The sequence below is a fragment of the Eptesicus fuscus genome, chromosome 14 (genome assembly GCF_027574615.1).
Source record: "Eptesicus fuscus isolate TK198812 chromosome 14, DD_ASM_mEF_20220401, whole genome shotgun sequence".
Taxonomy (NCBI): Eukaryota; Metazoa; Chordata; class Mammalia; order Chiroptera; family Vespertilionidae; genus Eptesicus; species Eptesicus fuscus.
The window spans coordinates 68,935,546-68,952,042 of NC_072486.1; the positions used below are offsets into that span (position 1 = coordinate 68,935,546).

The 16,497-nt window shown below is 41.9% G+C and overlaps 1 protein-coding gene across 1 annotated transcript in view; it reads left to right on the forward strand.

The window, feature by feature from the left end:
- Window positions 1-16,497, forward strand: part of FAM3C (FAM3 metabolism regulating signaling molecule C) — a 50,007-nt gene that overhangs the window by 18,183 nt on the left and 15,327 nt on the right. Inside the window, exons 3-5 of the mRNA XM_054726318.1 lie at window positions 3,405-3,509; window positions 13,177-13,206; window positions 13,865-13,988. Of these exons, the coding sequence (XP_054582293.1) occupies window positions 3,405-3,509; window positions 13,177-13,206; window positions 13,865-13,988 (259 nt within the window). The remainder of the gene's footprint in view (window positions 1-3,404; window positions 3,510-13,176; window positions 13,207-13,864; window positions 13,989-16,497) is intronic.

Below are 16,497 nucleotides of genomic sequence, written 5' to 3' on the forward strand. Positions count from 1 at the left end.
AACTGCGGTTCGCGAGCCACACATGGATGGCTCTTTGGCCCCTTGAGTGTGGCTCTTCCACAAAATACCACAGCCTGGGTGAGTCTATTTTGAAGAAGTGGTGTTAGAAGAAGTTTAAGTTTAAAAAAATTGGCTCTCAAAAGAAATTTCAATCGTTGTACTGTTGATATTTGGCTCTGTTGACTAATGAGTTTGCCGACCACTGATCTAGTCCATTTCTCTGATTCTGACCATTATTACCAAGGCTAATTGATGAGTAATTATTCACTGAGTGGTGCTTATTTTATGTTTGGCTCTGTTTTTAATGTAGTTCTTCAAGGCCTTGCTTTCAGTGAGTGAATAAGGAAGAGTAGCTGTTAGTTTATTGATTTCCAACTAATTAATCCTTCTAATTTTAAAAACCATTCTGGTTGATTTGAAATACACTTACAGTCATTATTCATCCAGTGAGGCACCAGTATCTAAAGTCTATGCTTTTTGATTTGTGAGAAAATAGGGACACACTCACTGTGTTGTTTGATTAGTGCAGCTAATGGCTAGAAGGAAGAGGGATTCTCATGGGAAGTTATGAATGAGAACTGTGGTGTGGCATGGGAAGGCCCGTCCAAATTCAGAATTGCACGGTGATCAGCTCTGGAAGAGCTCCGTAACAGACATCCCAGAACTCTGCCATTACGGAGGCTCTGCTGGCCTTCACCTGCCTGCTCCTCAGGGACCACCTGCTTGTTCTATGACCGTTGGTTTCTCCACCTCGAGCTTCTTTCTCCCTTTGAGCTTTTGTGTCCTCCTAGATCCTCTGATGGTCCAGTATAAGTGAATATGTCATGGTTTAAGACTGAGTTCTGCTACTGATGAGTTATGTGAACTTAGGCAAGTGGTCAAAATTCTTAGCCTTGCCCCTCTTATTTGTAAAGGGAAAATACTATCTTAAAAATGTGTGCAAATGAGATTGTGCTTATAAAGCATTTAGCTCTGTAGTAGGCAGTCAGTAAATGGTGTATATCTGTGCATCCGTGTTTGTGGTATGTAGATTTGTGTGTGTATGTGTGTGTGTGTGTGTGTGTGTGTGTATATATATATATATATATATATATATATATATATATATATGGCTTGCTTAGTGTAGGCTCCGGTTTAGTTTAGTATTGAATTCATTCTAGAACTTCCATGTATTGTAAACTTGATATTTTAACATTACAGTCTTGAGCAGCGAAGGTTTTATCTGTCTGCTTTAAGGGACAGGGAAAGGTGATCTCTAGTTGCACCTGCCCGTGCTTGCTAGGAAATGAGATGTTAACTCATCATGTGATAGAGGTCTTAAATGATCGGGAAGGAATATGCCACCTGCTTCCATTCATCTATTTAGTAAACACTTGCTGAGAGTATTACTATGTGCCAGGCACTCAGCTGCATCCTGCCGGGGGAAGGGTTCAAAGCCTTGTGGAATTTTACTGTCTTATGCTTCAGAAATGTAGGCAACTTGTAGTCACTCTTAAAGACAGGAAGCACAGTTTTTGGAAGGGAGACGATAAGAAACAGAGGGGTGGAGGTTGATTGGTGTAGTGGTTAGGCTTTGTTTTGTCATTGCCACTGCATGTCTGTATACGGAGTGTTTCTCAGTAGCAATGAGGAGCTCTGAGAAACTGCTGCCTCTCAGGGTCATTCGCCTTTCCAAGCATCCTAGTTCATTTTCTTCCCTCTCTTAACGATGGAGTTTGCGTATCTGTAGGTTTATGAAATTAGAAGGAGTATAGTGCTATTTTACTCTTTCTTTCCCAGTGAGTTGAGTGTTAGTAGTTTTTCGGGAGAACATAGCAATTTGGTGACAGAGTACTGTACAAAGCACTGGGCCCTGTCAGAACCCCTGGTTTCTGGTCCTTGTGCTGCCACTAAATGGTCTGTAATCTTGGGCAGTTGCCTCATCTCTGGACCTTTGTTTCCTTAAGGAGAATGAGATAACTGATGACCCTGACTTCCTCTTTTATATCAATACTAGAGGCCCAGTGCATGAAATTCGTGCACAGGTAGGGTCCCTAGGGCTGGCCGGTGATCAGGGTTGATTAGGTTCCCTGCCTCCCTGCCTCCCCGCTTCCTCCTTCCCTTGTCCTGCTGCTGGTCACCCCCCATGTTCTGTGCCGCCCCCTGGTGGTCAGCACACGTCATAGTGAGCGGTCGAACTCCTGAGGGGACACTTTGCATATTAGCCTTTTATATATGTAGATAGGGTAATCGAGATTAGACAGACAAATACTTAGATTGTTCCTGAATAACCTAATGAGATGGCTCTGAAATCCTAAGGGTGAGAGGAAGATGTTTCTTTCCCATCACTTTCCATTTCCTTTCCTGTCTTGCACTTTCTCTTTCCTAGATTTACTTAGCTTCTGAGAAAAAGGACAAATGATAGTTCATATTAAGCAGTTAATTAGTTAATAGCAGTGCTAAGTATTTTTAAGGCACTCAGAAATGGTTAAAAATATGAAGTTACAAAAGACTGAGTCTGTCTTCATAGAGCTCACTCTGGAACCACATTGTGAATCATATGTGGTAGGTGCCAGCTGAAGTTACCCAGGAGTGGAGGAGGCCTGTCTTAAACTAAGTATCCAGTCTGAGGAGAAACACTTTTTGGTTCCCCATCCCAGGAGCACTCATGTGTCTCCAGGAGACAGGTTGGCTGGTGATAGGACATTTCTCTCGAGAGCTCCTTGCTGGGTGGACATCGTGTGCTGTTACATCAGTAGCTCCAGAAGGTCCAGGGCTTTGGTGTCATCCCTGTATAGTACTGTTCCCCATTATGTTTGAAAAGGATTAGGAAGGGGTCATCTAGCAAACTTGGTGGCAGGCTTCCATTAGCCATGATACTTCGTGTAGTTGGCCACCAGTTGATGGCAGGTCTTTTTTTAGTTTTGCAGGAGAACATAGCAATTTGGTGACAGAGTACTGTACAAAGCACTGGGTGGGCCCTGTCAGAACCCCTGGTTTCTGGTCCTTGTGCTGCCACTAAATGGTCTGTAATCTTGGGCAGTTGCCTCATCTCTGGACCTTTGTTTCCTTAAGGAGAATGAGATAACTGATGATCCTGACTTCCTCTTTTATATCAATACTAGAGGCCCAGTGCATGAAATGGAAATTTATTTATTTTTTTTAATGTAGAATTAGGCAGGTGACTCAAGCAGTTCTTTGTCTAGATTACTGGTCAGTCTGATAATTCTTTGATCAGGAAAATCCTTTATTTTGATGGATGGTTGGTACAGTTTTTGTTGTAACTCAAGTAAAATTAAGCTCAGTAGGTAAAAAGTAAAAATGTATTAGTCTTAAAACTTTTTTTATGAACTTACACTTTTCATTGAAATGTTACATAATGAAAGTTCTGTGGGCTCATAAGCTGGTTTCTGCTCTTTCTGTAGGTGCTGCAAAGCTGGTGGTAGCTGTGGCAGTATTTTTACTGACGTTTTATGTTATTTCTCAAGTATTTGAAATAAAAATGGATGCAAGTTTAGGAAATCTGTTTGGTAAGTTCCATTTCCCCCCCCCCCCCTATTTTAAATCTTGTTTTTGATATGAATGTCTCTTTACCACTTATCAACATTGAGTCGCGCTGTGTCTGTCTGGAAAAGAAAATGTAATAATGCCAGTAAGTGCGATTCATTCGAATGTTTAAAAAAAAAAAACAATAGAAAGTCTTAAAATCAGTTCAGTATAAAGCATAAATCTTCTATTAAACATTTTGAGTATCTTTAATGGAGTGTCTTTTTATACATGCTTAGGGTCATTAATCAATGCATTATAAATGTGCATTGTGAAAGATATCATGCTGTTTGAGCTGGCTGATAGAAAATTTGGAATCAAACCTAGCCCTTAATTAAAAAGTGGTTAGGAGTCATGATTATGCATTTTAAATACCAGCCATAGAAATCCAGTTTGCTTTTCTACCCTTATTTTTCTCCTGTAACATTTTTCTTTTCACCAATTTGTTTAATGCTCTATTGTAAACATACCATTGTAAGCTACCTTAACTCAGTTTTTAACATTTACATTAATAAAAGAAATTAACATTTGAAATGTTTGCATAGCTTTGGCTGCTGTTTAAGGTATTAAAAACTACACTTGAAAGGTGAGGCTATGAAACCAATTAACAGTATTTTGACCTAGTAGGCAGGAAGTGGATGGAACAACTTTCAGATCTGTGGAATAGCGAATTGTTTTCCATAAATTAGTATTTGGAGGGAAACCACAAGAACCAGTTCACTTCCTCTTATATCTAGTTTCAAGACTCCCTTAAGCCATTGCTTCTCAGACTTTACTGTCAGGTGAATCTCCAGGGAGTCTTGGTAAATGCAGATTCTGATTAATTGTCTGGAATGGGGCCTAGGAGTCTGCATTTCTAACAAGCTCTCAGGTGATGCTGAGATTCCCACTCACGGACCACATTCCAAGTATCAAAGCTCTAGACAATTCGGACATGTAGTCATCAATTTCTGTATAAACATTCTTAGGTGACTTTCTTACAATGACTGCTTAAAATGTACTTCCTCGTATTGCACTGAATTCTGCCCTTTATGCTCCCAGGTAATAGCAGTTCATCTGCTTCCGCCTCCTTAAGTTCTCTTCCGCATTAATGATCTGTCAAATAGCTAAATTGTAGGTATACTCCATCAGGTCATCTTTTCACAAGTTTTTATCTTAGCAAGTTATGGACTCTTCCCTTTCAGTCATTTCTCTTAATGTACTGGTTCTTCTTCAGAACATCTGTTTTCAGCACCCGTCTTAACATGAAGTTTCCTGGGTCCAGCATCGAGTAGTTATTGCAAAGTATAGTGAGGCTTGACTTACTCCTGCTGTATACGGTATTTCTGTTCCTGCGGAGGCCCAGCTGGTGCCTGGGAGAGTGCAGCTGGTTTCAGAGGAATGAGGGGCAGAAAGACACCGAGGGCTTTGAGGACTTGTCCAGTGTGCCCGTGGGAACAACGTGGCTAGCTGATTCTGCTAACAAAGGCCACGGTTAAGGAAGAAGATTATGGGATGGTAGTTGAAGCAAGTTGAACATTTTTTTTCTTTTTCTAAGTAATGGAGAGACCTCCACTGGTCTAGAGGCCTTGGACAAAGACTCAGTGAATTTCAAGTCAGTGGGAGGAGACTGAACAGACAAGAAAAGCAGGATCCTTGAGAGAAGGGAGGCAATGGAACCATTGGTACAAATACAACGTCAGGGAAAAGGCCCACTGTTCTCAGAGAGAAGAGGCTGCGTGAAGCCACTATTCGCCCTAGTTCGGATCTTCATCTCTAGTCTGGACCATTTCTATGAGCATCACAGGGATCTCGTTATGTCTGCTTTCCCTCTTTGATACATGCCTATCTCCCCAAGCTGCCTCTACTCGCCCCTCCCCACCCGTGCCGCACACTCACCATGCCACTCTGCACATGATCTAGGGACACAAACCCTGTCCTTTTATACCTCAGCCTTTGCTCATGCTGACTCCGCACCCTGCACATCTTTCTCACTCCCCTTCATCTGTGCATCCTTTCCTTTTTCAAAACTGCATAAGTGCCCTTTCTTGAGAGAAACTGTATTTCAACCTCCCTCTGTCCTATTAGAATGTATTGCTCATGTTTCTGAACTGTTTGTTCTAATGCATAATAGTCATATCTCATTTGGACACTAATTTTATTCCGCCTTACATTGTAGTTTCTTTTCTTTTATCCTTTTTCATGTATCTGTCTTTCCTTACCTCAGAAAAAATCTTGAGGGCAATAACATCTTGATGCTTCACCCAGCATCTAGTGCTAGGCCCTGTGAATAGCAAATGCTGGTTGAATGGGGAATGAGTTTTGGTAGTAGAGGACTAGGATTTTGACATGGAAAACGTGTTTCCAAGATCGGATTCATTTAAAGCTGTGTTAGTAGAAAAGCTGCTGGTCATCAGCTATGAACAAATGCTGAGCTACTTTAATCGTTGCTTCTCTTAATTTTCATCTTGATTTCTCCCAATGTTGGTAACTGCCAGGCTTTACAGTGTGTGTTTTAGCTGTTTCACTCAGGCATGCTTAGGGCAGAGGGTTTATTTTCTTGTCATAACTTAAGTTGTACACTATATCCACCAAACCTTATTGGATTCCAGACTATTGAATTGGTGAAAATTTAATTTGTATGGTTATATTTTACTTCTCATTTCAAAATAATTGAGCAAAGATGGAGATATGGTTGTCTTTGCCGTTTGTTTAGCATCTAACTTAATTTACCAAAGGGTAACAAGTTTAACTGAACATTGGGATTGTTTCTATAATTCAGTATTGTAGAGGGACCATGAGATTAACTATGTTGGTTTTTTTGTTTAATTTCTTCAATTACAGTTGACATACAATATTATATTAGTTTTAGGTATGCAACATAGTGAGTAGACATTTATATAACTTATGAAGTCATCACCCCGGTAAATCCAGTAACTATAATTCTCTCGGTGGTGAATATTACCATGTTTTTCATCTTGTTGATAGTATAACTTAGTTGGTAGTTTCTATAAATTGGGATTCAGGTTGATTATATAGTACTCTTGTAGAAAAATAAAATGAACTTCTAGAAAGGAAGAATGGAAAATTTTGTATACAATTAGTAGTTGAAAGGTAAAAGTTGGTGGTGCAGGGGCAGGCTAAATAGCCATCTCAGGCGGTGATTAAAGAAAAACTGCATTTATTTAAAGAAAAGGGGATGGGAGATGGGGATATCCAAAGGAAAGAGCTACACAGCACTGAGCCAAAGGGTATTGGGTCCATGATGGCAGCAAAAATGTACTTAGGGCAGTGACACAAGGAAGGGCATAGAAGCAGCAACAGGAGAACCCAGGCTGGGCTGCTCTGGCTCACTGAGAAGTCAGAGAAAAGGGGGCCTTGGAGACGGCTGCCTCACTGCCCATTACTCCCCTGGCTGTAAATCTTGTGGGGTCCCTTAGAGATTGGGGGATATGCTGGGTCCTTCGGCCTGATGGAAATCTCTTGCAGGTGGAAATCTCGGGGGAGGGTCTCAATAGAGCAGTGGTCGGCAAACTCATTAGTCAACAGAGCCAAATATCAGCAGTACAACGATTGAAATTTCTTTTGAGAGCCAAAATTTTTAAACTTAAACTTCTTCTAACGCCACTTCTTCAAAGTAGACTCGCCCAGGCCGTGGTATTTTGTGGAAGAGCCACTCTCAAGGGGCCAAAGAGCCGCATGTGGCTCGCGAGCTGCAGTTTGCCGACCACTGCAATAGAGTATCCGTCAGCTTTCCAGGTGTGCTCTTTCAGGGTGGAGGTCCCCACGGAGTGGTCGGTGCCAGGGCAGGGTGTCATTAGTCAATGCAGCTGGTCCTGAGGCAGCCACGGTGCCACTTGTCTGGTTTTGCTGCTTTTCTGGATCTGGAGCTGAAACACAACTGAGGCCTAGATGATCTTCAGGGAGGGAAAGGTCAGGGGGTCTAGACCACCTAAGCAGTGATATAAAAGACCAGGGGTCCAAACCGCATGACCAGTGATAAGCTAGGGGAGGATGGGTTACCCTGGGGCGAGGTTCTTGTTTTCTCAAAGTACTTTAATTGTGATTTAAAAAAAAAAACACCACAATTTTTAACAAAACTTTTTATTTTGTAGATACAGGTGCACTTATAAGAAATAATACACAGAGATTCTATATACCATTTACTTAGACTGAGTAATGTCTTATAAAACTACTAGAGGCCCGGTGCACGAAATTCGTGCACGGAGGGGGGTTTTCCCTCAGCCCAGCCTGTACCCTCTCCAATCTGGGACCCCTCGAGGGATGTCCCGATCCCAGGATCGGGCCTAAACAGGCAGTCAGACATCGCTCTCACAGTCCAGGACTGCTGGCTCCCAACTGCTTGCCTGCCTGCCTTCCTGATTGCCCCTAACTGCTTCTGCCTGCCAGCCTGATCACCCCCTAACCACTCCGCTGCCAGCCTGTTTGCCCCCAACTTCCCTCCTCTGCCGGCCTGGTCACTCCTAACTGCCCTCTCCTGCAGGGTTGATCACCTCCAACTGCCCTCCCTTGCAGGCCTGGTCCCTCTCAACTGCCCTCCCTTGCAGGCCTGGTCCTTCTCAACTGCCCTCCCTTGCAGGCCGGGTGCCTCCCAACTGCCCTCTCCTGCTGGCCATCTGTGGTGGCCATCTTGTGTCCACATGGGGGCAGGATCTTTGACCACATGGGGGCAACTATATTGTGTGTTGCAGTGATGATCAATCTGCATAGTACTCTTTTATTAGATAGGATAGAGGCCTGGTACAGGGGTGGGGGCCAGCTGGTTTGCCCTGAAGGGTGTCCCGGATCAGGTGGGGGTTCCCTTGGGGTGTGGGGCGGCCTGAGCGAGGGGACCTGTGGTGATTTGCAGGCCGGCCACGCCCCCTGGAAACCCAAGCAGAGGCCCTGGTATCTGGAATTTATTTTCCTTCTACAATTGAAACTTTGTAGCCTGGAGAGGAGCCAAGCCTGGGGCTCCATCCGAGGCCGGCAGCCATTTGTATTGGTTGAAACTTTGTTGCCTTAAGCGGGTGAGCCTGGCCAGGGTGTGCAGAAAGCTTTGCTTCCCCTATTGCCAGCGGCAACCCTGGCTTGCTCTCTCAAGCTCCATTCTGCCACCATTTGTTTGAATTTGTTTACCTTCTATAATTGAAACTTTGTAGCTTGAGTGGAGGCTTAGGCCTGCAACGGCTATGGAAAGCTTGGCTTCCTCTGTTACCTAGGAAACCTTGCTCTCTGTGGCTGTAGTCATCTTGGTTTGGGTTAATTTGCATACTCGCTCTGATTGGATGGTGGGTGTGGCTGTGGGCGTGGCTTGTGGGTGTATCGGAGGTATGGTCAATTTGCATATTTGTCTATTATTAAATAGGATATACACTGTCACCACCAGGATATCAACTGGATGCAATCTGCCAGTCACAGTTATGATTGTGATTTAACGCAGTGTTAGTTTTCAGCATGGACACTTGGCTTCTAGTGAGAGTAATGAACACAGTCCAAATTATTTTTGCATATTGCTGCAGTAAGTACTTAATGTTCCATTGGATTGATTTATTTTTTCCCCCTTTCAGACTTAAATGGTTGAAATATTATATACATGTGTTACCTCACATTACTAAAGACTAAAGTGTAAAAGAATTATGATTTCTTTAGCCTGATTCATTGAAAGACATTCATTGATGAAACCAAATCAGAAATGTTTATTAGTATTTTTCCTCGAACTAAAAAATGTTTAAAAAAAATTAAGAATTAAAGCTATCAAGGTAGTTTGAGGAATAAAAGTTGCAGAAAAGGCAGGCTTTTTGTGTTTGTTTGCTGTGCCCAGGCCCTGCATGTGGAAAATATCCTGTCTTACTTTGAAAGTTTACCTGTTCGGCCTCCAGGTGTTGAAATTCTCAGAATTGCAGGCCTAGTACAGGGCTTTCAGTTTGATGAATATTGGATAAAAATTAGTTCTCATCTGGAAAGAAAAGTCTTTCACAAGTTTCTTTACCTTTAAGCATCTCCCTTTACTTAATATACAAATTAAATGGAGGTGTTGTTATTTACTTAAAAGCCTGTTGAATAAGAAACTGCTTTTCCCAAAATTGTATGTATCCCAGTAAGGTTTTTTGAAATGAGTAGCATTTACTGTTTTTACATTTCTTAAGTTTTACAAACTAATTGGACTTTTGTAGAGGCTCATCTCTGGTTTTGCTTCTTCCTCCCTTTCTTCAGCCAGACTCTTTCTCTGAGCATTTGGTGATTAGCGGTGTCTCTGAGATTCTCTCCTCAGCCCTAGTCTCACTTTAAATCCCCTGTTGGGTGGCCCCAGCCATCATTGGCTAATTTCCTAGTTTATATCTGTCCCAGATCTCATTTAAGGTTGGCCTCTGGACTTTTTCACTAGGATCTTCTCCCAGTATCTGAAAATTAACAAGTCCAACACAGAAATCATCATCTCCCCCCCCTCACCCCCCACTCCCATCTCCTCATCAGATTATAAACATTTTAAGGGCAGAAATGATGTTTTCCTCCCCCCGCCCCCTCCCATTGGCTCATGTGAATGAATCAATGAATGGTTCTAAAGCCAGACGTCTGAGAGACAAACTTGATTCCCCTCTTTCCATCATTCCTCCATCTGGTCCATGTCCAAGTCCATCAGTGTTGCTTCCTTAGTTGTTCTGAACCTGCCTACTTCTTTCAAGTCCACCTTTGTTCGGGCTGCTCTCCTTTTCTACCTGGATTACTTCAGCAGCATCCTGGTGGACTCCTTGTCTCAAGTCTTGAACCCTCTGCAGTCTGTTCTCCACTCGACAATCAGAAGACTTGTTCAACTCCATGAGATCATAAGCCCCCAGACAGTCTCATTTCCGGGGATGGTGCAACATGAGTGTGGATGCTAGAATGAGATACGGCTTTGGAAATGATCTCTGCCAATTACTAATTATGACTTAGAACAGATCAAATCACTAAACCTCTCTGTTCCATTTATTTCTCTTTAAAACAGGGATGATGCTCATATCAATAATATATGCAGGAGTGCTGTTAGAGTGCCTAGCATATGTGAATGAGCTACGTTATGTTACCCCATTCCGATCCCATTGTCTTCCTCTTATCTTGTTACCATGTTAGGTATACCAGAATTCCTGACTTGAACAGCGGTTCCCTGTCAGCATCTTAAAACCTGAATTTGATATACATGTTCATTCAGGACAAAGTAAAATTCAGAATTTCCAGTTCTCAGGCGCTTAATCGTTGCTTGCTAACAACTCTCTGGGCTTTCTCATTTATAAAAGTGAGAGTACTGGACCAGATGATCTCTATAATTCTTCCCCAACATTTATGACATAACTAGGGAAAATGACATAATTTGCCAAATTGATAAAACAAGCCCCAATAATTCCAGTACCCTAATTTACTAACTGATCATTTTTTGTTTCCTTCAGGTCTTTGTTTTTTTTAATCCATGAATATTTTTAGTCCTTACAGATAAGCTTTGTTTTCTCTTTATTACAAACTAGAGGCCCAGTGCATGAAATTCTTGCACAGGGCGGGGGGTGGGTGGCGGAGGTGTCCCTCAGCCTGACCTGCACCTTCTCCAATCTGGGAGCTCTCAGGGGCTGTCCTACTGATGGGGACACTCCCTGTGGTTCTCTGCTCTCTGTGGGGCCTGCCTGCTCCACACTGCAGTGACTGCCAAGCAGGTCGTGCTGGGTGCTGCCTGCAGGCTGTGCTTCACTGCTCCCGGGTCGCTGAGGCAGTGCTGGGTGCTGCCTATGGCCGCGCTTGCCTGCTCCCCGGTTGGGAGCTGCCTGCAGGCCACGCTTCCCTGCTCCCTGGTCGCCGTGGCGACAGCCAAGCAGGCCGTGCTGGGAGCTGCCTCCTCCCTGCTGTCAGTCTCCACTGAAGTGATGAGGTTAATTTGCATACTCACTCCTGATTGGCTGTGGTTGTCGAAAAGTGATGGTCAATTTGCATATTTTTCTTTTATTAGTGTAGATGCATTTGACCTTTCCTGTTACTACAGTGCCTTTAAGGACCCCAATGGTGCATAAGATTCTGAGTGTCCTATAGGGTTATGAGCCTTCATTTCCTTAGTCATTTTTCTCTTTTTAAACATTTACATATTATTTTTCAGCTTTAACTTCTGTGTTTTAGTTAGAGTGCTGGACTTACATACAGGAAATTGACAATTATCTAAAATAGTACAGAAATAAAAACTAAGTAACTATTTATAGTCCAACAGCTGGCAAACACTTATGGTACTGCATACTTATTAGCCAGATCAGGAAACGGCTGCCCACAGAACTATTGATGATCTGGGCTAGGATCAGATGTTAGTGCTTTAAAAAAAGCTCTAAGTCTAGGTGGTCAGGTTGAGATCTGCTGAAATCAAGTTAAGATTTGATCAGAAGATTCTGACTACTTTGAACTGATAAATTAGAAAACTCTTAGTAATAACCTCAATTTCTTTATTACACCCAATACATGTCTATTGTAGAGAAAAGCTTTCCACCACTACCATCACTCTTGTGTTCCCTCCACCCCCAAATCTCCTAGCCCCGTGGTCGGCAAACCACGGCTCGCAAGCCACATACGGCTCTTTGGCCCCTTGAGTGTGGCTCTTCCACAAAATACCACGGCCTGGGCGAGTCTATTTTGAAAAAGTGGCGTTAGAAGAAATTTAAGTTTAAAAAATTGGCTCTCAAAAGAAATTTCAATCTTTGTACTGTTGATATTTGGCTCTGTTGACTAATGAGTTTGCCTACCGCTGCTCTAGCCTAAGCACTAGGGTAGGTTTCTGTATATATTCCAGGGCTTTATATGCAGATGTACATAACCCCACATTGCAGCAACAACTTTTAAGTACCCTAATAGTCATCAAATATGTATTTAAAGTCATTTAAAGGTTTAAAGGGAAGTTTGAAATACGTTTGATAACACTTATATGTGGAATCAGAAAAAAACAAACTCAGAAACAGTGGAGTGGTGTTTACCGGGGTGTGTGTGTGTGTGTGTGTGTGTGTGTGTGTGTGTGTGTAGGAAATGGGGAGGTGTTGCTCCAAAGGGCATGACTTCCAGTTATAAGATTAACAAGTTTGGGGATCTGATGTTCAGCCTGGTGTTTATAGCTATTAATACTTTATCATGTACTTGAATGTTGCTAGAGAGTAGATCTTAAAGGTTCTTACCACATAGAAATGGTAACTATGAGGGGATGGAGGTTAATATGATGGTGGCAGTCATTTTGTAGTTTTATAAATACATCAAATCCATCTGTTGTGCACCTTAAACTTGCACAGTGTTAAATGTCAGTTACTGGTATATCTTAGTAAAGCTGAAAAAATAATTTAAAAAAATATGGGTAAGTTTGTAGAATAACTTTCTGACTATGATTTAAATGTTTAAATAAAAATAAAATAAAAATGTTGAGTAAATATAACATGTTCTATCTATAATAAAATACTACCCTCCATAATTTCTGTACATAATTCCTTATATTCTGAATTTTGTAGACTGAAGTTACTTTCTCATTGTTTTTTAAAGTGATTTTCATGTTTTATTTAATATATACTGAGCAATATTCAAACATTTTTATTTTTATAGGCCTGTTAGCTCTAAATACGTTTTAAAAGTGGATACTCGCCAATAGCCTTATTCCTACTAACAAAGATAACTTTATTTTCTCAGCAAGGTCAGCGTTGGACACAGCTGCACGTTGTAAGTATTTAGTCTCAATAATTTGCAGGTGATTTATTCTAGTTTTTTTCTTAGGCATAAGAGAACTTCTGTTCGAACAATGGAGATAGTTCAGTGTGAGCAAAAACTGTTTTAGAAATTGCTTTCTGAAGTTACAAGGATGATATTCGATTGGATAGCCCACTATTCTGGGTATTTACTCATAATGAATATTGTTTTTACTAATGTTTTTAGCTTCAGTATCATAAGTACAGAAAGTGTGTAAAAGGAGAACTAGCACTGAGCAGATTATTCAGTAATGCGTTAGGCTTTTTAGTTTGTAACCATTTGTTGTGCATGTATGCACTGAAAATGCTAAGTAACAATTCAAGTCTACCCCTCTAGCCTGAATTTAAACCATAAACTTAAAAATAATTAGATAATATATATTTACCCTCATCAAGATCATATAATTTGATTCACTTATGTCCATTTTTAGCTTGTTTCCTCAGTGCTTTTGTTTTATTTAGAAGCTCAGGCTCTTTGAAACCCCCAGGGGGAAAAATAAATCCTAGCATGTGTTTTAAGATAAGCGTATCTTGGTGATGTAAATTCCCTTGTAGTTTGAGATTTGAAACAAACTGATTATAAAGTTCGTTAACATTGTGTGTGTTTTTTTAATCTGTTTTCTTTTCCAAAGCTACAAAACCTCCCAGATACAAATGTGGGATCTCGAAAGCTTGCCCTGAGAAGCATTTTGCTTTTAAAATGGCAAGTGGAGCAGCCAATGTGGTGGGACCCAAAATCTGCCTGGAGGACAATGTGTGAGTGTTGGCCCACCTGGCAGTACAGAGGTGCTCTGAAACCACAGCACTGAGCCTTTTGAAAATGTATTGGGCTTGCTTTTACTAAAGAAAAGTGATTTCAGTTTTCATTCCATATTTCTTTCCCATGCCTTTAAGGAATCTTTAAAGTTCTTAAATTTCATATTAGAGAGTGACATATTTATCCAGTTTCGTGGACAGATGAGGGGTTTTTGAGTGAATTCTCTAAATCTGTGCAATCCCATATTAGAGCCATAGACCCATGTAGCTATTTAATTTGGATTCTCAAATCATATGAAAAAGTTAATTCATTTAAGTGAATTAAAATAAAAAGCTTGGTTCCTCAGTCACACTGGCCACACCTCAAGTGCTCGGTAGCCACACATGGCCTGTGCCTCCCGACTTGAGCAGCATGGAGCGTATTTGCATGCTGCAAAGTCCTATTTCAGCAGTAGTCAACCTTTTTCATCTCATGGCACACACAAACTACTGAAGTTCTGCAGCATACCAAATCATATGTTTTGCAGAAAAAATAAAAAATGATTCTGATTCGTTCACACGAGTCAGCTATTGTGCTGGCTGTTGTCATTTTTCACTTGACAACCTAAGGGAGAAGAGGTCAGTGCCCTGACTAGTCAGATATTGCATGTTTTGAAGTTCCTGCAGCACACCTGTTGAAGATCGCTGTCCTATTTGATAGCCGTGCCCTCGCTCATGCACTGTCTTACAGACCAGCGCCTTTCATTTTAAGAGTTAGAACGCTGCCTGTTGAAGTGTGAGATAATCAATTACAACCTCAAGCCCCTGCGGCACGGAGCTGCTTGCCACTGAGCTGACTGGTTCCCTGTATCAACACGCTCTGCAGAGGATAGTGTTCAGATTTTTCAGTCTCCTACCTCATTGTCAGCTGCCATTGGTTCAAGTTTCTGCCTCTGAAGCTACAAACCTGTTTGAGTTGGCTGCTTTTGATCTGCTCTGGCCTAGAAAATTAGATATATGAACTTATTTGAGTTCATATATCTAACCAATGTGCCATTAATTATGATAATAAAGAGTGAGGTAATTTTATAGATAGAGGGGAGGAAACTAGGCTTTCTCCCAGCATTTCATGTGTCTTTTCTTTTTAATAGAGAAGCTTTTAAATATTTATCTTAGTCCCTTTTTCAGTTAGCTACGGGCAGGTCCTATAGCCTCTTATAATGACACTTCCCTTGTACAATTAAAGGCTTGAGCTAGGTGCCCTTTAAGGTCCTGACTCGTGTGCTTTCTTTTCCCTCATGCTAATGATAATCCATTGTTAATTTGTTGTCTTCTGATTTCTCATTATAATAGTCCTGTTTTACTGAATTATGTAAAAAAAAAAAAAGCACTTGGATTTCAGTTTGTAGAGCTTATCTATAATAATAAAAGGGTAATGTGCTAATTAGACCAGACGTCATTCTGGACGTACTTCTTGACGAAGCTGACGCCGGAGGGAAGCCAGCCCAGGTCCCAGGTGCCTGCGGGCAGCCAGAGGAGGGAAGGCCTACTCTTGCACGAATTTTTGTGCATCAGGCCTCTAGTATTAAATAATACACTGCCTATTAACTTAGAATGTTCCCATTCCTATCTTACTTTGTTTGGCTAGAAAGGCCCCAAGTTTGATCCTAAATAATAGGCAGAGAGTTCATGCCTCGCTCATTATAGATTGGCTTTGGAGATCTCCTCTACCCACTTGAAGTAGGTATGTAAGTTTTAATGCAGAGAAGAGATCAAACTCGTTTCTCTGTCCAGAATAACAGGTCACAAAGAAAAGAGCATGTGGGCAGTAGAGTTTGGTTGTAGCAGGGTGGGAATCTCAGGTGGAATTTGTGCTTCAGTTTCTCTAACTGTAAAATTGAGGCAGGCCACTTACTCATCCTCATTCCAGGAATCATCCTGCCATTCCCATGAGAGGTTAAATAATTGATGGGATTTTATAGGGAAGCCTGTGCCATGAAATCGAATCCCTGGGAAAGGGCTGGCCAGGCATGCCTGGTGGAGACACTGCAGGGACTGGTACTTCTTCCAGCTCCCTATGTTTCTAGACTGGTAGTTTTTCCAATAAGAAGTGAAAGGAAGAGCCTGAGTTCTCTTAGCTTGATTCATTCACTTCTTCATTAAGTGATGACGGAGCGTCGTCCCTGCTGAACTGGAGCTTGCAGCTGGCGGGTCTGTATTAGGATTTCCTAAACAGCAGGAAAGGCAAGCGCATCCCCAGCTGCAGGGACCTGCAGGGCGTGCCGGTGGGGTCAGGTGACTGAGATGAGGTTGAGGTGTCCAACTTCAGATCCAGTGAGTCAAGAGGAGTTTAGTCTGAGAACTGAAGGGTAAAAGGAAGACAGCCAGATGAAAAGTAGGGGAAGAACATTCTAGACAGAAGGAAGGACATGCTCAAAGTCCCTAGGGTGGGGAAGAGCTGGAGAGACGGGCATAAGAGCCAGGCCAGAGGTGAAGGGATTTAGAAGTCCGGGGCAGAGCACATGCCTGG